The sequence below is a fragment of the Leptonotus elevatus genome, chromosome 12 (genome assembly GCF_054856555.1).
Source record: "Leptonotus elevatus isolate MCC_2025b chromosome 12, RoL_Lele_1.0, whole genome shotgun sequence".
NCBI lineage: Eukaryota > Metazoa > Chordata > Actinopteri > Syngnathiformes > Syngnathidae > Leptonotus > Leptonotus elevatus.
In genome coordinates this window covers 22,692,609-22,714,452 of record NC_141250.1, presented here as the reverse complement: position 1 = coordinate 22,714,452, position 21,844 = coordinate 22,692,609, and the positions used below count along the sequence as shown (strand labels likewise).

The window sequence follows — 21,844 nt, the reverse complement described above, 5'->3', positions numbered from 1 at the left end:
CCACATTGGCCACTGGGAGGCAGTACAGTTGACTAAATCCAGTAAATGCAGTCACCACCGAACAAGAATTGCCCTTCCAATACTTTGTTAATATTTTCTCGTATTGATCCACAGTTTGCATTTAAATGATCCATTGCTTAAAAATGGCTGGAAAATCTCTTGACGCTAACTGCTAACATGTCAACAGCGTTTTCCATTTTTTGTTGACATTAAGCTTATTTGACTCTTGAGAATGAGCTATGCAGTTGTTTAAAACACACAACGTGTATTGTTGTAATGTTTAGAGTAAACTTCAAGTGGGCGTGGCAAAAGTCCGCTTTTTTTGTTGAATTGTTTGCTAGCTCGTAAGTCACTTTAGCAGCCGCAAGTCAACACAATCCTTCGAAAGACGGTCATTCGTATCTGGAAAAAGTCATGCCGTAAGCGGGCGGGGGTCACGTCTGTATTCGGCGGCTATTTTCTGTTGCTTTGTTTTTGCCCTCAAAACGCAGCGTCAGCAGCAGGAAGTCGTTTCCGTGACGACTGCCATTTCCTTGTTGTAATTGCTCTTGGCTATAAAAATATTCAAACGTGTCTCCAGCTTATCTGTGGAAAAGAACGCCGTTACTATAAAACCTCCTGTTACTTTATTTTCTTTGAAACATCCGCACGATCACTGCTTGTTTTCCTCTTCAACATTTGCCAGACCCGTTGCCGGTCAGCATCTGACGTTTGCAGGACGACTTTTTCGAACCTCCGGAGCGCCCGGGCCGGCCGGGGGGCGCGCTTGGAGCGTCTGTGTATACAAAAGCGAAACATTCCATCTCCCCAAATCGCAGCAGCATTTCCTTTTGCAAACATTTCAGAGGCGCAAGTCACGGCCTCCACAGGAAACAATTTGCTTACAAGGCCGAGATGACAAACAAGGGAGGGGACTGCGATGGCGTTCCTCCCGATCGCTATCGGGAGCGTTCTTGGCCGCCATTTGCTGACCTTAGATGGTAGCCATTTATAATAAACGGCTCTTACGTCTCTCTCGGCGGGACGCGGTGTGAGAGATCATCGGACGCACTGCGGCAAAGGAACCAATTTCACTTACCTGGGGTGAACATTCTTTGACTTTGATGTGTGCTTTAGCTTAATGCTAACAAACAATGCAAAACACCGGAGACGGATTAACGACTAGCACGAATGTAAAATGACATGACGTGCAAATGTTAGTTTCCAAAGTCACGATTTTACATCCCAAACATTTTTGTTTGGTGGTGGCGACGCAAGGAACGCGCTGTAAACGCAGGCATGAGTCCTTTTGCACCGCGTGTGTGAAAAAGTGTGTAACACCAAAGTGTTTATTTGCAACTGGATGTGAAAAATGCTTTTGGCATGTCAGCAAAATTTCACGTCGAGATGAAGACTGCAACTGAAAGGACATAATTCGTAATTCAGGGCAGACAAAACAACGAAACAATCTCCCAAACTCAATAACTTTTTTTGTACTGCAACTTTATTCTGAAAACGCTTTCAACAAAATCTTCTTCTCCATTGGAAGTAAGTATCGGAAGCTGTCACGAGCTGACAGCGGTACAAGATTGGAACTTTTTTCCAGTTGGATTTTTGCATTTCACCTGTTCAAAAATACAGTCAGACTTCCTTCAATTGTTAAACTTACACTTAAACACAGTCCTTCTCAAGTAGGAGGTTACGGTGCGATGCCAGGGTGGGCATTTGAAATATATGTATTTTTAGTATTATTATTATTTTTTAATTTTGCTGTACTGTCTAGAATAAAGGGTAATTGCACATCCACCACAGTAGGTGACAGTGGCACTCTCGACGTCAAGTGCAAGGAGTATTAGCTCCTATGCAGATTTGTACGTATAGCAATATTATAGACAAATAATACTATTTATGGTTAGGTGGGGGGTGCCATAACAAACACAAAACAAAAAACATAAATTAAGAGCACTGCTTTAAAATGATAATATTATGACTTTATTTTGGAAAAAATGACAATTTAAGATTATGACTTTTTATTACGACAACATACATGTTTTCCCTAAATGTTGTAATATTGTGACTTTTCTTTCTTTCTTTTTCTTAACATTTGAATTCCTTTGGCATTTTGGGGTCCACATGTTAGTTATGTTTTCTTAGGATAATGGACGGGGCGAGCAATGTGGTCATTGGAAAATATTCTAACCTCTAAGCAAATAGTTTTGAGGACCCCTCCCTCAGAATATCAGAGATTTCTTTAGGTCATGTTTCCGGTAGTCCTTGTAATATTTGAACAAGGGATTGAGTGTTCGTGCCTCCATCTGGCTGCAGTTTTCATTTCTTGACGATTAACTATCCTCCTGACACACTTACCTCATTTGCTCCCCAAAACGTATAAACTCATTCTATTTAAAATATTACCATGCCCCCAAAGACGTATTTATGTTATGTATGTATTTTTTTATATATTTTTTAATGCTAGAGCATACAGAAGGCTTGCAAAATCAGTCAAAATCCAGTAAAACAGCCAGGAGCAATGGGGGTTGCTTCAGTGAAAATGGCTGCGAGTGAATGAGTAAAAAAATAAATAAAAGAACTTTCAGCTGCTTATTGCAATTTCTTTGCAAGTTGGGTCAATCATGAGAACAACTACAAGAACGTGCGCACATTTACAGTTGGAGGTTTGCTCTCTCGCATTTCTGTGAAAGCTGAGACGAAACTTAACACATGTTTGTCGCGCTTCCCACACCTACGAATCCATCAGCACAGCTTGAAATCGGGCAAATAAAGCAAATGTTGGTGCACGGTAGAACACAATTTGACTTTGTACGCGCCCAATGCCACCCAGAGTGTCGTGGCAGCGGCGGCGGCGGAGCGAGCGAGCGAGCGGCCCGCGCGAGGAGGCTGCGGTCTTGTCGTAGCGACACGCTGCATGGATACACGCGGGAAAACAAACAGGAACACCCACACGCTAGCATGATGGAGTAATCAGGAGTTGCGGGAAAGAATGTCAACGCCGGCCAAGAGCGTGGAGAAGACAAGTGGCAGTCGGGGGGGGGGGGGGGGGGGCAAGTGCAGGACATTTGGAATGTGCCAACATCGTCTTCCACCTCACTGTTCGGATTCTCATTTTAACCCGGGTGCAAAGTCAGACAAAGCAAAATAGCAAATGCAAATAAATATGTATGCAAACTGTACAATGTGACATAGTTACATCTATAGCCACATCATAGCATAAAGATAAAGCAGGGTTCACCGATTGCGGAGACCTCCAAGACCGGAATTGGTCATAAAGTATAAAGGTTCATAACACGCTAAAAAACAGGTGCAGTGATCATGTGCAGTTTCCCTAAAAACGTATTTTTTTGCCGTACCTTAATAATACTGGGATGGATAAGTTAACTTAATTATTTGTCAAATTGTATTCCAGTCGTTTGTCTCAGAACAATGAAAGAAGCTTGGCAACGAAGATGTTCAGAAAAATGCATGGCGAGTCGTCGATGAGCAAGATCGGCTCGGGTCGTCCGCCAGTGAATTTGTCTGCGTGAGTGAAATGTGATGAAACGATCTCATTTGTGACATCACAATCCGGCAAAATTCAGAACCGCTCGTTGGCAAAATTCATTCTCAGGAATGGGCAGCTGACTTTCAGTCAACTATCTGTAAACAATTCAAAAAGTTCATGTTGTGTTCAATGTCCGTTTTCAAGTTGAGAACAAACGTCAACATCACATCTGGTGTGCAGCGTCCGGGTGTTGCTGAAATGTTCTGCGTGACTCTTGGGGACTGTCATCTGCTTCTGCTGTTGCTTGGGAAAGCCTGAGTCAGACTTGTGAAAGTGGACCTCACCCTCGCCCTCCTTTTCTCATCGTCATGTTCTCCGCTTTGTCCTTTGTATGGAAGCTCGTTCCCTCCAGTAATTATTATTATTATTGAGTTTTTTTTTTTTAATGGCACAAGTTGCACAAGCGCTTCCATAGTCAGGCAACGTTTGAAACAGATGCTTTTTGTGCCCCGTAGGAATCTCAAAGTTGGCTTTAGGCAACATGGCAAAAATATTGTGTGTTTGTTTACATGCGATAGCGTCTCCACATGAAAGCTGAAGACAACATGCAGTCTTTGCTTGCCACTACATAAGATGTGTTTTACTTCCTTGACACAAATTGCTACCAATTATTTGCCAGGGTGAAATCGAGTGTAACAAAGGAGCAAAGAATGTGAAAAAGTGAGCCATAAAGTGGAGGCTCGCGACTGGACATTGTTGTCTTTTCTTTACAAGAGACGTAAGGCGTGCAGATGGAATGGTTACGGATGGTGGCAACGGACTTCCCCCCCCCCCCCCCCCCCCCACTTCAAACTGTCCTCCACATAAAAGGCTTATCTCACATTAACAAGCATGTTGTTTTGTGACCATAAAAAATATTACCCCCCGCCCCCCCCCCGGCCCCCTCTCCGGCAGTCCCTCGCTTCCTTCCTGGCCCTCGTCGTTAATGGCGAATTAAACAGCACTTGCCGCGTTGACATCTGGTGAACACAAGCTAGAAAAGAACGCGTTTGTGCTTTCAATCGCTTGGGCGGAAGACCAAAGATGGCCGCTCCTTCCATTCCATGTCGTGGCGCGATTGTTAACGGGTTACAATTACCCGCCGCCCGCGCAGCCAAACTTCATCGGGGCGAGAGAATAATTCTGTTGCAGTAGTCATATAGTCTCAATTCGATACATCTTTGCGTTTATATTTTCTATAATGTTCAAGAAAACTCTGCGGGTCAACCGTCTGAGCCCGGAGAGTTACCCATGTGGCACCATGTTGGTGACCTTCTGCTCTCTAGGGTGGGTTCGATTTGTGCTCCATCTGTGAGCTGGCATGATAGGCAGGAGGCCGCAAGGCTCATATCAACACAAGTTCCTGTTACTGTGATTACTTTGTGGGTAAAAACACACAATTGGTTGTCAAGCTGTGCAAAACTCACGCGCTCCATGTCGCGACGTGATTTACGAGCAAGCGATGCGAGTGTACGTGCGCGCGCGTACGTGTGAGCGTGTTGGAGTGTGACTGGAAGATGCTGTCCATGCTGCGGCGGCTGCTGCTCTTAAGCTTTGACCATCAATTCAATGGACTCATTCACGACATCTTCGTCTTGTGTGTAAAAAGAGAAAGTCAGGAAAGCGAGTTTTGCAAAAAAAATATTTGGGGAGTTTGAAGGGGGGGAAAGGAGGGCTTATATTTAACATGGAACTTGAGACGTTGATAAGACGGACAGAATGAAGAACGGACGTTTTTCCCCTCCCTCTTTTCCAAGTCCAAGTCCCAGCATGGGAAATTCAGTTAGAATCTATTTTTTCCTCCACTCTCTCTCTCTCTCTCTCTCTCTCTCTCTCTCTCTCTCTCTCTCTCTCTCTCTCTCTCTCTCTCTCTCTCTCTCTCTCTCTCTCTCTCTCTCTCTCTCTCTCTTGCTCACTTTCTCATGACTTGTACGCCTCAAACAAGAGGGGAGGAGAAAAGCCCAGGCAGCAAACACTCATCGAGGGAAAAGGAAAAAAAAGTGTAACCCTGTGCGCCAGACTTTGCCTCTCTTCTCCAGCGCGGTGTGCTGCACTGCGATGTTTCCAGTTGCGGGATGTTAGGATTTGCCTCTGGCTGCACTTCTTGCGCTCTTGTCGAGACCGCTCGGACATTTTTCTGCTTATTTTCGAATGGGAAGAAGAAGAAGGAGGAGGAGTGAGAGCGAGACGAGAGCCAGACCTATTAGCCTGGAGCTTCAACACACACACACAAACCCTCCCTCTCTTTTCTGACACACACTCCCCCTCACTCAACCATCTCTGCGCTGCACCAAGGTAACACTGAGCGGATTTAGCAGGACCATGCAGCGCTAAAAAAGCAAGACCTAAAAACAGGCCAGCACAAAGTCAAAGGCAGGACAAGAGAGAGGATGGCCACCGCATTGTTTCAGGTGAGTTGACCCAAGTTGCCTGAAAAGGGGAAAGAACTGCTGCCTCTGTGGAATTTCTACTTTTTTTGTCAACTCCAAATCGCCTCACTGGAAAGAACCCAAATTCTTGGTGTAGCTTTTCCTTGTACCATCAGTTGCAATACACAACGTAAGCATGTTTCTACACTTGAGTTCTGCTGGCACACGAGCATCAGTTTGTTTGGAATCGCTGTCACGTGTATACAAGTGTGTGTATGTGCGTGCGTGTGTGTGTGTGTGTGCGTTTGTGCGGCATATCCGTTGGGCAATTTTGACAAGTTTACGTTTAGTGTCCAATGTCCATCCATAGACTTTGTGTGAATTGTTGCGTTGCATCTGCAGGGCACATGAGCACGTGTGTTCTCATTGGTTGATGGTGAGGCTGCGTTGCCTCACAGCTGGGGAGCTATCAGCTCTGCCGTTAATTGTAAAACAGTTCGAGTAATTGACCCTTTTTAAAAAAAAAAAATTGTCAATATAAATCCATTGACTATCATTGATGTTTGTAATGAAACAGGAATCCATTCATTTCCTGCTACTGATGTAGGTGAAAGAGTTTTTCAGCAAAGAACACAAATAGGTGAATTTGTGAATAGCGATCCTCAAATAGGTGAGGTATTGCTTCCCTTACTGACCTGCGCAGGCACACATCCTCGCACTTTTTCCCCATCCCGCCGGAGATGTTGCATTTTCACTTCATTATGTGCAGCTACTGTAAATGATGTACGCGCTTTGAGAACAAGCTCGGAGTCCCGGGGCTGTCCGGGACCCTTTGGCCAGCCTTGCCAAAATCTCTCCTTGACCACACCCTTCACGTTAGCTCCTTTACACGGCGAGAAGAAGAAAAAAAGAACTTGTGAGCGGAGGCAGATATAACCTCGACTGCGTCTTGCCTGGACGTCGACATTACGCCGTGACATCTGGTCGTGTGGGAATGACGCGTTTGCTGGCTGTGAGCCCGCAATCTGCTGGATTTCACTGGAGGCATTTTTCACCGTTATTAGCTGCCGGGGAAGCGGGATCCATTTCTAACCACAACTACACATCCAGCCGGTATGGGCATGATGAGGTTTAGCTGTTTGTTCTCTTGGTCAGTTGTTTCTAGTCTTCTTAAGAACATTCCAACGAACTGGGTCCAATGCTTGTGCGATGTATCTCCAATCGATTTTCCCTCTTCTGTCAGATTCAAATTGCTGCTGTACAACCCTCAACCGACCCCGACACACCCGTTGGCATTGACGTAATGACATCTCTGATTTTGTAAAAATGCAGCCTTCGCATCGCAAAACGTCTCAAGGAAAATGATGGACGTGATGTCGAGTGACCGACTCAAGAGTTTACAGTCCAAAATCCCCACACGAGATAATGAAGGCCTCAAACAGACAAGGGACTAAAACCACAAGAGGGAATAACAAAGGGATTCCGAAACGCCAAGCCAAATACAAATGCAAACACAAAGTACACAATTCAAACGGGCTGTGACAGGAGTTACAGGCTCGCCTCAGCTTGTCCAAAAATCAAGACACACCTGATATGAAAGATGTCAGGCTCGGTTCAGGATGTCGGTAAGACACACGGAGATTTAGGACCGTTTTATTTACATCCAAGTGGACAAATGATTGTTTCTTGTTGTCCTTCCAATGAAGGAATCCCTTTTTGAGGTGCTTTAACATGCTGGGAAATTCCTGGTAAAAATGTCCGATGTGTTTTAGGAGTCCCTAACAAGAACTACCAAAACTAACTCAGTTTGATTCTACCTTTTTTTCATTCAACAGGAAAACTGTTTATTTTTACACCCCCCAAAAAACAAAATGTTTCTGACCTATCGTAAGTAACATTTCTCTCAAAAATGGGCCGCTATTTTATCACTATATCATTGAGTGGTAGATATGATAGTTATGTTTGGTTGGCATTAACGTTATGAGGGCGTGCTTGGAAAATCGTCTCCCCCTTAAAGGTTAGCAACCCCCCCCCCCCCACCAGTGTAAACGTAGTCAGTTGATGACACGCCACGAAAGCCCCGCTTACATGTCTTAATCATTTCCCATGTCCTTCTTTCCCATCCCGCTCAATCCGCACATTACTTTCAGCTCATGAGCAGCTGCCTGATGACATCACATGGAAAAATGTTTTTACTGGCTCCAAGATGCAAAACGGAAGATGTTTAAAAGACTTCTTCACTTTTTGATGAGGCTTGGAAAGGTTGAAATTTCCACTCGTTGAGCTCACTTGGTCAAAAGCTCATTCTTTGTATTGCTTCGAGAGCTTGAAAAAAAATGTCTCGTTGGGCTGGGGAAATTTCAATAAGTTTTGAGTCCCAGGAAAACATGGAATGTTTTTGGGAGAACGGCAAGCCTACTGTAGATAACCAACTCCAAATAGTCTCTTTCACTAAGTGCCAAAGTCTGATTCATGCCGGCTCGCCTTCTGCAGATCCCCCTCCCCGTCCTTGGCCACTTGGCTCGGGTCCAGGTAGCAAGAGGCTTGCGGAAACGTGTAAATCGGCACGCCGCTCCCAAACGTTGCCTGATATGGAGGCCGTGCAGAAGAGAACGTGACTGCCGCAAACTCTGCGACAAAGCGCAGCGTTTCCCCTTTTCACCAGGGGGACGTCCTGCTGGACAAAGGCAAGGTGGCAGTGAACGGGCAACTCTGTCATGTTGCACCCCGAAGAGATAAACTCTTGCTGTTGAAAAACGTGCTTGACTGATATATTTAGTAGCCTCAGTAATTGGTTGGGTTCCAATTGACGGGCGTAAACGTCCACGGAAATCAATGAGTTCAATGATCTGATTGGTTTTCCATCTTGTCATAGCTTCACGATTTTATATTCACTCATTGACAGCTCTTCGTGTTGGTTACGCCCCAACTGTACCTTACATCAGGACATTTCCCAAGTCAATTTATTTAGTAGACATGATGAAGCCATTTATGAGCAAGACTTTTCCAGTGGATATTATTTAGGGTCACGCCCAAAAACAGAGACAGAAAATAATCCGCAAGACACATGCCCCAAAGTCTGAAGTCCTTCTAGAAGCTTCTTTATGTGAAACATATATCAGCGGCACTCAAACAGGAATCATTGTTTGAGCCCGGCGCTCGGACTCGCGTTCAGTCCTGTCCACGCCGCTGCCGCTCTGTCCAGCCCGCTTGATATATTTGACCAAAGCTTTCAGCAAGAAGAAAGAAAAGTCATAACTCTCACAAAGACTCCGCGATCAATCAAGAGTTAAGATGCCTGGATTGCTTTTCCCTTTGATAACCGTCCCGCACGAACCTGCCGTCTGGCACGCTCCGCCATCACGGATACAGCGAGCCTGCTGTTACTGCTTACGCCTCACAAATTGAATTTGCACACCGAATAGCTTCGCGGGATTCAAACCTGGACGAGCATAAAAGCGCTCTTGAGGGGCTTGCGTGTTGCTGCCAGTCAAGAAGACGACTTGAGGAAAGTTGGCAACTCCGTACACACTTTTCATTGCTAAAGTGAATTGTTGTCATTCTTCAACGCAGACATTTGACAGTGTTTGTTTGCGCATCAGGTAATAAGTGAAGCCCACTTCGTGGTTACTGACTTATGGAGGCTGACAGCAGTTACGTAATGTGACTGAGCTCGGAGCGTGTTATTAGCCGAGAAGGAGCTGTGTGTAAATGAACACCGGCCGAGCGGCCGCAGACGTCCGACTTGGACCATTGTCTGCAGGAAATGGGCCCTCGCTTAATGTCGTTAACGCAAGCATGTACGGAATGCAACAACACAATTATACTTGATTATATTACAGTCATTTGAATACTCTGGATAGCATCAACACAAGCTCGGAAGCGGGCCTCCTTCCCACGCACCGCAAAGCACAGACAAAGACGCTGTGTTGCTTTTCACAAGCGACGTAGCGTGCGCACGTTTTGCATTGTTTGGACACGTCAGTTCAATTAAAGCTGCCCTCGCGTTCCCCTTCTCATGGCAAGTCCTTGAAATTGTCATCAAACGCGCTGCTTACGTTGGACAGTGTAGGCACACACACACAAAAAAAATGCTGCCAATCAAAGCCCTTTTGGGCAAATTCCTGAGTCGGAATTTGTCAACGTGTGTAGGGGTCCTGGATTTCGTCCCAAATGGCTGCTTCAAACCAAAATGGCCGACTTCCACTTTGAGTCAAGTTATGATAGACAGCCAATCAATTTCACGTTTACATGTGAAACTGTCTTCGGGGTTAATTAAAATGATCCAACTTTGTAAGCCATGACTGAGCCCCTGCTCCTCATTTTTCATGGCTCGTCCTCAAAATTGTCATCAAATTTTGACGCCACATTTTATGGGGGGAAAAAAAGCTTCACGATTTATTGTTGCCAATGAAAAGGATACCTGCTTCAATTGAGGCCTCATTTAGGCCAATTCCCCAATCGGAGTTCTTCAAAGTAGAAGCTCCACAGTTCATCCTAAAAACTGTAGCTACTTCAAATTAAAAATGGTGGACTTCCTTTTCATATTTGTCCTATCATCCACACATCCCCGAGATGTTTTCATTCAAAACAAAGGTTTCTGAAAACTCTGGCTGAAGTTGCAATTTGCAGATATCTCCGGAGTCGCGTTTGGCCGTGAACATTCGGTTCTGGAGATTTATGTCGTCACGGGTACGACAACCCATTAGACATCTCCGCCGAATGCTGCTCCAACTGTGTCAGCACGTCCGCATACTCGCATTCAAGACTCTCAATCAACGCTTTCTTGGGTCTTGTTAGTTTTGTACTCCAGCAACATTTAGGAGCACTTTGGACTCTTTGTCGGTCCACATGAAAGAGCTTGCCACCATGGTTTTGCTTTTTTGTGGAAGAAGTGATGGCGAGAGATGCAAGTTCCTTTTGATTAGACAGTATTTGGCAAACTATTGCCGCAATGCGGATGGAGATTTTTTCCTACACGCAGAGAGGGAATTATTCTGTTTTGAAATAGTCCGGCTACGTGTTAACAGGGCTTGAGACTTTTGGGTGAGTCCAGTCGTGATCAACGTGTCTACCCAATTTCATATGAGATTTATTTTAGGCCCTCGCATCAGATGATTCATTCATCAACGTAATCAACGCAATCCAGTACGCTCTCGAGCAGCATCGTACTGATCTGGATGATGAATTCTCAGATGAACTTGTCATACTTGTTTGTGCCACCGTTAGGCCCATGGTTAGTCCACTAGGGGGCCTCCTCACCTGCAGCCCTCCCGTTGGGCGAATACATTCCGTGTCTAGTGGGAGTTCCTTGCTGTGACTCTTCAGCAAGTTACAAAGCAGACATTTGACACAAATGCGAGAATGAGAACGAGTCTGATGTGGGCAGACCACCGACCCCCAGTTTATGCGACAGCCATGCCAATAAATGAGTCCACAACTCTCTTGACTCAAAAAGAAGCTACTGAATCAATTGTTGGCAGCTCACATTGGATACTTCGAATACAAAACACGTGACTGGGATTCTCAGCCTGAGGCTTGTCAGGTGCAAACGCTGAGCAGGCCTAACGAGTCAAGGAGTTTGACGGCCACTTCAAGGCTGAGCCCCCCCCCCCCCCCAACCCCCAACCCAAAGGAGAACAACCTGTTGTTGTGAGCGATAAGGAAGCCGTGCCGAAGGAGGGTTAGAATAACTTGAATCTGTGCCGAGATACTGTAGCCACTCGTCAACCTGTCAGATGAAATTCTGGGAAAACAGAAACGCATTCCATGGCGGTGCCCTCATGCTTTATCAAAAGCTTCGATGCAGGGACAACGTGTCAGGCAACTGACGAGCGTCAATATTGTTGCAGATATTTAGGAAAGTCAAACAAAGCGCGTTTATCAGTCGTAAAACACGTGCACGTGGAGCCACGTTTGATCTGGTTGTCGTGTTGGTGTGTGGAAACTGCAGTCGGTCAGGAGTGACACAAACCAGGTCGCAAACCAGCAGCGACCTTGCGCCCGCCCGTGCAATTCAATCATTTGTCTTGCGATTAAAAAAGTAGCAGCGATAAAGATGGAAAGTTTTATTTCGGATCACCCGTTGGCACATTTTCAGCTCTTTATAAGATGCCGCCAAAGCTCTGGATTTTAGGCAATTGGTGTCAAGGAAGTATATCAAAGTGTTTTTTTTAATATGCCATAAAAGCACAGCCTATACAATAAATAAACAACTTATTTAAATAGAAATATTGCTCAAAATTGCGTTTAGATTGGTTGTCGATTTATATAAACTCACCGAACGGTAGTCGGCCCCAAAAAACATGGTCATGTTTGACTTGATTTTGACAGATTTTGCAAGGCCCACAGAATATTGCGTTCTATTGCTATAAGAACACAGAACCTACCACGAGAAAGATTAGTCTCTTCTTTCATCAGGAAAAAAAGTATATACGCATTAGAATATAGTTTCATCATTACTCACAAATCTGTTTAAAACAGTGGGGAAAAGAGTTTTTTGCAACATGACCCTGGTTGATCTCTTATACTCTTCTGCTACCCGCTGGCCGTTTTTTGTAATAACTACCATTGCTTTAAGCGTCCTCTTCAGGTCAGAGGCTGCATCAAAGCCTTCTGTATGCTCGAGCATAAAAAAAAACATAAACCAAACATACAAACAAATAAGTTTTTGGGACCTTGGCAATATTTAAAATAGAACATTTTTATACGTTTTTTGGGAGCAAATGAGTTCATGCACTCACAGCTGTGATTCTTGAATTTTTTCCGTCAAGTGAGGCAGGACTGAGTCCCTGCAAATAGCTGTTAGATTGTTCTTCAAAGCTGCATTCACACGACCCGCCAAAGTATTGCAAATGAGTGACTTTAATATCAATTTGAAAAAAAAATGATTGCTTGTAAAAACCCCCCTGGGAGATATTACAGATGTTCAGAAAGGAAACATGAGTAGCGGCGCCCTATTTGTCTTGATAGTCATCGCTTGCGTCTCCTGTTGGAAGCCATTATGCGCGCAACCCTTCCTGTTCATCAGTCCTGAAACTTTCCTTTCCAAGCGCGTGACACCAGGATGTCGCAGGACGCTCATCGGATTATCCCCACAACAGATGGTGCGTTCCTTTTTGAGGAGCTGCCGTTTTTTGCTCGATCAGCTTCATCTCTGGGTTGGGACCAAAGTTGAAAATGTACAAATTCAGCCCTTGTCGCCGTTGTTGTTCGGAATGTTGCGTTGCCCTATAATCACGCTGCGGTCAGGACAACTTTGAAACATTGTCATTTTATGATTCACGCAGTTTATTTTAAAAAGAGGCACGAATGGCTTTTTTTTTTGTTTTTGTTTTTTGCTGCACCTAAATTATTTTTAGTGGATGGATATTGTTGTGCGTAATCCGCTCGGTGCTGGAGGTGAAATATTTGCAAGCTCCACTGCGATGTTCACGAACCGTGTCAGTCTGCAGCTTGGTACTCTCCACCAGTGAGAAAGTCCAACTTACAAATGAGAAACTTGCTGAGAAAATCCTTTTTTTTTGTTTTAGGTGTCCTCATCTTGTGTTCCAGCAACGAACTACGAGCTGGTAAGTGAATTTGGTTTCACTTCATTTGAGTTCAGGGGCCACATTCAATTTCAATTTGATCTCAAGTGGGCACTCTTACACATTTTTACCATTGCTTTTGGTGCAGACTTTTGGAAAATATTCATGTTTATTGATTATTACCTTGTTGCAAATCCCGTTTCAAGTAAGCTGCAACGTCCGATTGCAATTTCAACGGTATTAAGAATTGATTACATGTGCAACTTGCAGATCAAAGTGGATCTAATTTCTATGCCCTTTATTTCATCGTTTTAAATTGACATCAGATTCCACAGTCATCGACTGTAGAAATATTGACAACCTGAACGGACAACGAACCCTCACCAGTGCATCGATATCAGGCGTAGCAGGCAATTTCAGAATGTCATTGAAGTGGCAGGCGCTTGTTACTTATATTGAAAAAAATGATGTTCTGGTTAAATAAAGGTTAAATTAAAAAAAAAATCCTCTCTGGGCCAGATTGGAGTCTCCCTGTAAATGCTCGATTGTTCTGTTCAATGGTCTTGATAGTGCCCCTGGAAATTGAAAAATTCAGCCCCTGATACCAGTTTAGCTTAGCAACATGGCATTTGGCAGACCCATCCAGATTGCTAAAACTCATCAGAAAGTCTCAAGAAGCCGTGATGCAAAATGCGCATCAAGTCAGCCGTTTCAAGGTTCATTTGTCCGTTTGCAGGGATCTTTCAAAGATGGTGTCGTTTTGTCTTCTTGCGACACAATTTGAACCGTGCTTTGTAAATTTAGCCTCCGAGGCCACATTTGTTTGGTTGCTGCCGCGTCATGTTTTACAGGCAAAACAACACCGTCGATGGCCAAATAAATCCTTTTCCGAGTCAAAACATGCTTACGCGGCTAACGTAACCTTTGGTGAACAAATTCAAACATCGCAGCTCGAATTCCTTCCATGCAACATTAAGTGCAGTGGCCTCGCAGTGACAGCGATTTTATATTCTCCAAGCAGACATTTAACCTTTTGCCAATATAAACCAAATACGAATGAAAAGCTGCTTTTTTGGAGCTATGAATCCCCAAATTGCGGTCTGAAATCAACTTGCGTGTTGCGGGAATGCGCCGTATGGTGATGACATATTTTGCTCCTAAGTATGGAAGCGGGCTGGAGTGCGAGTACGAAGTGGACGTGAAGAGAAGTAAAAACACACTTAACGGGCCTCATTGCCTTTTTTGGTCATCAGGCGCTGCGTGCGGCGGCGGCGGCGGCGGCGATACGGGCTGCTCACCCTCTTTCTTACAAGTTTTGTATTTGAACGGTTTTGGATGCTTGACAAAGCCCCCCCCCCCCACCCCCCCCCCCCCCCCGGCACGCTGCACTTTTCCTTGCTCCCAGGAAAATGCCTCTCAACATGTCTTATGTTTCATGCAAAGACGCTGATGTCATGATGCAAAAAAAAAAAACCCAACCACATTCAAAGTCGGATGCCTTCCGCATGAAGACATTATTCAAAGTTTGCATCCATTCGGAGGTGCTTTTTGTTGTGGAAATGATGATATCACCCACAACAAACGTGTTTTTTGCCCCCCCAACCGTCCTCTTGGCCTTGTTAAGTCATAAACTTTCACTTTCAAAAATTAACAAGTCTTTGGATACTTTTTCAAAATAATAAGAAAAATGTATTTTTCAGTTTAGCTCGCTCTTTATTTCAAATGATGCCTGGAAAAGGCGTCTATGATTTTTTGTTCACTTCATGGCAAAGTTAATTATCATTTATTTATTATTTTAATTTAAGTTATATAAATATTGAAAAATTAAAAATAATAATGACTGGATGGACAGATGATGACAATATGGATGGATGGACGGACAGATGGATGACTAGATGTACGGATGGATGACTAGATGGATGGATTGACGGATGGATGGATGGATGGTTGGTTGGTTGGCTGGCTGGCTGGATTGATGATGGATGGACGGATGGATGGACGGATAGATGGACATACTATCCACACATTTCCTTGAGGAGGTCTTGTTGAATTCCTTTGGTGGGCCCCATTGGACTTTTTGGTTGCATAACCAAACGGGTCCATCAGTGGGAGCGCGAGAACATGAAGGCATTTTCGGGTCACACGTTCACGTTCCACGCTGAAGTTTTTCCCACAGACTTGATGGTCTGCTCTCACTTTTTGTTTGAGGGAGGGTCCTGAGGGACCCCCCCTCCCCCCCCTCCCCCTCCCCCTCCCCACCCCGACTTCAACCTTAGGAGATGGGAACGGGCCTCGCACGCACGCACGCACGCACGCACGCACGGCAAACTTAGTCACAAGTCTCCATACTTGCCGTGTTTACATTTGCGGGAAAGCTGAACAGCTGCGCGTTCACATCACTCGCCACAAACTTGCAATGTTGGGAAAACGCTGCGATGAGCCTTAATCGTCTTTTTCAAGTGATTACAAGCAATTGCGATTGAACACTTGATGTCTTCTAAACAAGATCAAGCGACGTAACGTTGAGAACGTTTACATTACGGTGGCAACTTTGGATCTCAAACCCTTTTGGCACCTGTTTTGCGTTTTCTTTGACTTTTTAAACATGACGTTTATTTTTTCGGATGAGTGTTTGGAATCATAGTTTTGTTGTATAATTACGCTTCAACCATAAACATGTTGACATTATTTTCATGGGTGTACTAATATAACTGCAGGGTTCAGAAGAAGAAGAAGTCACAAACAAGCACATACTGCAGTTTAATTTCCATCCACCGAGAGGTGCTCTCGAGCACAACACGTCGCTCGATGCCGGGAAATACTTGCGCACGATCTCACTTCTTTGGGGTGTTACAAACTATTTCCCCAGATGAAGAAGTGTGATGATGTCATCGTTGCGATCAAGTGAGAGGCTGAAGGAAAGCATGAGTCTTACCATGAACACACCCTTGGATGGACTACAAAATTGGCAGCAAAACTTCCATTATAGCTACACTTAAATGACTTTTTCTCGTGAAGTTAAAAGGGAAGCCAAGTCAAAAATAGGCCCATCCACAATTTGGGTTAATTTGAGTCCATTTTTTGGTTGCTGTTCTGAACGAAACAACCTCCCAAATTGAATTGTTTTGTGGGTCATATTTTTTATTTTTTTTATTTTTACAAAACACCTAAAAAATGTTTTTTTTGTCCAAATCAACAGAAAATTGACCCAAATAGTATATCAGCCCGTTTTGTTTTTGGAGTGTAGCCACACGAGTATGTTTGCTAACATGGACTTTTTTGCTCAGTGCTGCTGCTCACTTTTGTTTTTCACGGCAGCTGCGAAGCGCAGTCTGCCGTTGTATTCGTCTTTTTCTGAAACTGGCACGAGGTTTGAGTCCAGCCCAAACCTCGGGCCGGCGCCGCGAACAACGCGACGACGCGTGTGGTCCCACTCGACTTCCTCCCTCACCGTGCGCGCGCACTCTCGTGAGTCCAACATGAAAGCGTCATTAGGTCGCATCTTATTTTGAAAATCAGCCCGCAAATGAACTTTGAACTCTTGACAATGACTGCTGTGTGCTTTCCGGGCCCAAGACTTTTTGTCTCTTGTGTCTCCCAGCCACACGCCTACGCCAACAGTGGCGATTTGAACCACGGCGCCGTCCGCAGTCAGCAGGCCGGCCGGGCCGGGCCGAGCTGAAGATGAAACGGCGTAAATTTAGCTTCCCCCCCCCGAAAGGCTGCGCTCTGGCTTCATTTATTCCTCCTGCAAGTCTTGGAGGAGGAAACTTCCTGCATCTCGCTGCTTTTGCTGCACAAGTTGGGCTGTAATTTGCCGGCTGGCTCAAAGGCGCTTGTGTGTTGATGTGAAAGGAAGCGCATGGCATACAGAAAAAGCTGTGTGGGAACGGCATTCGCTCGCAGGGCGAAAACAAGAAGAAGGATTGCGATTGTCTTGTCGTCTTCATTTTATCCGCCGTTTTTTAAACGTAGTCTCACTTTTAGTCCCGTTTCAATCACTGGAATTGTGAATTAACTATGGAACCCATGCGATTAATTATGATTCAAAATTGTCATTGACTGACAGCCCAAATGTCCAAACATGCAGCACGATGCGGGCATTCAATTGGTTTTCAAAACTGCATTAAAAAAAGCATGAAATTAGATTTGATATCTTATGCAAAACAAAACACGTGACAAGAATAATGTTGTGTTTTTTCAATTCACTAATGTGACTTTTCATTTGATTTGAATCTCACGAGTTCAGCTTTAATCTGGGAAAACCTTATTGTCTTAAGATGACAACTTTTTAAGTACAACAAAATGCACCTTTTGTTCTTGGAAAATCTTGGACAATCGAAAAATGGGATTTTTTCTCGGAAAGAGGCAACTTCTGTGGCATTTAAGGGTTGAAACGTTGAAAAATGTCTCGCCTGCAAGACAGCAAAAATGTATTGACAAAGCCGGCCGGGGACAAAAGCGGCAGGCCGGGCGAGCTATGCTGCGGTTCTCCTGGCTGCTTAGCGGTCGGGTTCGGGTGTGTAAAATGTATTCCTGGGCTTCCTCAGCCAGGCTGTAATTTCACTGCTCAATTTAGTCGCACAAGTCCACTCGGGCTTTTTTACACCAAGAGGAATGCTGAGCGTCATCCATCTTCCTGCTCAGCTTTTTCACGTCAACTTTTTCACTAATCGTGAGGATGCTGTGGATTGTTCATGCAAAAAGTAACTGGAATTGGCCCTCTGGGATTGGCCGCTTTTTTTGACCTTGTCACTTGCCAACGCACTGGAAAGTTGAGAAAAATGGCTTTTTTTTTCAAAGCCACGGGCAGCGCTCTGGTTATCATGTTGGGAGAAATGTCTTCGTTATTTGCACATTTTGGGTTTGCACGTCTCACTCACTTGAATTGAAATGGTAAACCCAGGACAGCAATTTGACCGATGGGTACGAAATTGAGTGGAAATGTCCGTCATAAGTGGGCACACGAAAAAAAAAAAAATATATATATATATATATATTAAAAAAAAAAAAAAAAAAAAGAGCAATGATGAGGACATTTCCGAATGAACAATACTGAGCTCTTAAAAAAAATAAAATAAAAAAAATAAGTGGGCACACGAAAAAAGGGCCCCGTGGCTGAAATGATTTGGGCATATTCCTTCAGTAGCGAACATGGGAATTTAGAAACAAAAATACAAAATAAAGTTTGAGGAATTGACACAACTTAACAGGTCACCCCCATAGCTGTAATTGAACAGGAAGTCAGCCATTTTGCTTTGAAGCAGCCATTTAATTTAACCCCTTCGGACCAACAGATGATTGCAGTGGACATGACATATTTGTGTGTCTAAACCAATGAAAATGCATCATTTGTATGATGTCAACACTTCTGGTTCATGATTGGATCCTAGCTAAGCAATCACAATCGCAAGTTGATTTGCACGATGTTCCTGTTAAAAAATGTGGCATGTACGCTTGGTAAGTTTACGACACGTTACAGCCACGCTATAACAATAAAACAATAACAATAAAAACATGAGAGAAACCCACATTTTTTCCCATGTTTTCCATGACAGGAGTCAAATTTAGGGCTTGGTATTGATTCAGATTTCCAAAATCGATTTGATTTGATTCAGAAGGGCCCGATTCGATTCACGATTCGCATTGATTTTCGATTCAGTTAAGGATTTCATGCAGTACCAATTTGACTTTTATATGGAAGACATTCTCAGAAGTACCAATGCTGCAAATCATAGAAACGTGTTGCTCTTACTTGGAGCATTAGTATGAAAAAAAATAGATGAATATTTACATTTAAAATTGAATCCAATGCAGTTACATTAATCATGTATGTTTTATTGAACATGACCTAATCAAAAGAATAAATAATAATTGAAAGCAATTACAAGCGCAGCACTGTGTAAATTTGTTTGTATGAATGTCGGTTGTATGAATCGAGCTATGAAAAGGAATATCGATTCAATATCGCTATATATAGATTATTTTAAACCCACGCCTCGTCAAAATCGGAAAAAAAAGAAAAAGGATTGCCAAGCAGAAAATAATGCAGGTTTGAAGGGGTTAAGGTTAGAAATTGTCGAGATTCCTTTGACCCAAATAAGACGGGTGATTGGTGATGCGTTTGTTTGTTGCGACATCATTTGAAATGTGTTCATTTTGGTTTTGCTGCTGTTTGTTTGGACGATAGAAGATCCAGCGTGTGTTCCTTCCTACGAGTGCCTGAATGTCGAACATCTCGGGACGCAGGCGCGCCCTTGTCGGCTTTTTCTTCCTCCTCCTCCTCGTCTCGTAGCTTTTTTCTTGGCTCCGCCGCCCGTGGCTGTATATGGCGTTGAAAAGTCAGCCGGAGCTTCTGGCTAATGGAAGCGGCCTCGTCCGTTTGAGTAAATATTTGCGCGGCGGGGTAACAGATGGGCCCGCGCGGCCGAGGTGGAGTCGCGTCGCGTCTCGCCTCCAGGCCACATTAGGGCAAAGAATGGGAACAAGTCACATCCGACGCCGCGTGACGCAAGACCATCCAGTGTTTCGGGTGTTGCTGACCTCACTTGTTGCTCTCTTTCTCCCTCAACAGGCGCCCACCAGTGACCCGCCTCTCAAACATGTAGACACAATGGTGAGTCGCAAAACTCTTTTTTTCTGGACCTGCAAGTTCTAATCGCAAATAATCATCATGTCAATTCATAAAAAAAAAAAAAAAAAAAAAAAATTAAATAAATAAATTAAAAAAAAAACCACAAAAAAAAAAAAAGAGCAATGATGATGACATTTCCGAATGAACAATACTGAGCTCTTAAAAAAAAAAAAAAAATCATGTCAATTCATGCCTTCTTGAAAGTGCGATTCATGCACTCATAAAGTCGTTGTGACTGAGCTGTCCCATCACAACGTGTTCTGCGTGATAACTGTGGGGGGGCTTAACCCCCCCCCCCGCCGGAATCCATCTGCCGTCGCAATTGTGCGTGGCTTTCACACGTACCGTCCAATCCCACGCTTGCGTGTGCTGAGGTTTGACATGCACGAGTGTGCGTGTGCGCAGCTGCTCCCGTCGATCGGCGAGCATCGTTGGGCCCGCCTCTCTGGCGGACTACGCCTCGTTGCCTCCCACACCGCACAAGTGTCTCTTTTCATTGGGCACAACCGTTTTTTCAGTTTTTCTCAGCACATTAACGAGCAATCAACCAGTTGTCAAAAATATCAATATCTCAAAAGCTAGAGTCAATCGAAAGGAATGGACGCCATTTTTGGACTCAACAGTCCAAAACGACCCAGGAAGCATTGAAATTAAAAAGAAATCATGAAATAGAAGACAAATGATGAATAAGGTTTCCTTTCGGGAGCTCAGCCTTGCACACATTTGGTGAAATGGCACCAATGGGGAGGAATGGGAATATCCGTCATTTATAACTTTTATAAGCCACAAATGAATTGGACTGGCCCACTTGAGATCCAATTGGGCTGAATGTGGCCAATGAACTCAAATAGTTGGTGCGGGTCTAATGAGTTGATCATCATCTTTATTGGCCAAGTATGTCCAAGGACAACATAAGGAGTTTTGCAGTTTTGTTTTGCAGTAACAAGACATTTGAACAAACAACAACGACGGGAAATATAAGTACCGGTTGTCTTTTGGCGAGGGTACCACTTGTGCCGTGCAATATTGATCACGGACAGTCGTACAAATCTATCGAGAGCTCAAGCAACAATAATCAATACAGTAAAATCTGTATTAGAGCCATTTTGGAATTTTGAGTCAAAAGGAAGAAGAAGCTTTGATTGATGAGTTTGTCAAGCATGTGGGAGGGGCATCAGTTTACCTTTTGTTTATTTATGGTCTCTGTATTGCGTAAACGTTGATCCTAAACGGGGGTCGACGGCAGTCTCGGCCGGTGACTCACCAGATCTCACATGTCGATCCCGAGATACAAGCGCGGCCCGTACGCACGCGGGTGAGGAGGCGGGAAATTCTCCCAGGGAGAAAAGTTGAACGCGAGGGGAAAGATAATCGAGTCCGAACGGGAGGGGGCAGGAAGAGCGAGCGAGCGAGCGAGAGAGAGAGAGAGACAGAGAGAGACAAAACCAGAAGGGGTCGACGAGGAGTATACGGAGGGGGCGAGAAAGAAAGAAGGCTGGAGCATGCGTCGGCCCAGCGCAGGCAAGCCACCAAAATCGAGAAACTTTGTTCTCATTTTTTGCGTATTTGCCGCACTGGAAGAAAAAACGGGCACGTTTCCTCCCCGAAGATGAACAGAGAAGAAGGTTCTTTGAGAAGGCGGCTCTCCTCCCTCAGGGGGGCTTGGCGATGGAGTACGGGCTACTTATTTGGGAAGGTAGGCAGCCGCGCAACACTGCTCGGATTGTTGAGGCTGCGGGTCAAATTGACCCGGGGGCAAAACTGCTATTGACAAAGATAAGAGGAAGTTCCTTTT

General features: G+C 44.4%; 1 protein-coding gene across 19 annotated transcripts in view; it reads left to right on the top strand.

Annotated features, from left to right (window-relative positions):
• The window catches only part of tns1b (tensin 1b), an 88,805-nt gene that overhangs the window by 31,240 nt on the left and 35,721 nt on the right, over positions 1-21,844 (top strand). For 11 of the 19 annotated variants that reach the window (XM_086091950.1, XM_086091949.1, XM_086091944.1 and 8 more), the window contains exons 4-5: positions 13,419-13,457; positions 19,990-20,031. In XM_086091950.1, the coding sequence (XP_085948076.1) occupies positions 13,419-13,457; positions 19,990-20,031 (81 nt within the window). Of the gene's footprint in view, positions 1-5,475; positions 5,929-13,418; positions 13,458-19,989; positions 20,032-21,525; positions 21,746-21,844 lie in introns of those variants that run through there. The other 8 variants (XM_086091954.1, XM_086091953.1, XM_086091958.1 and 5 more) reach the window with 4 other exon arrangements.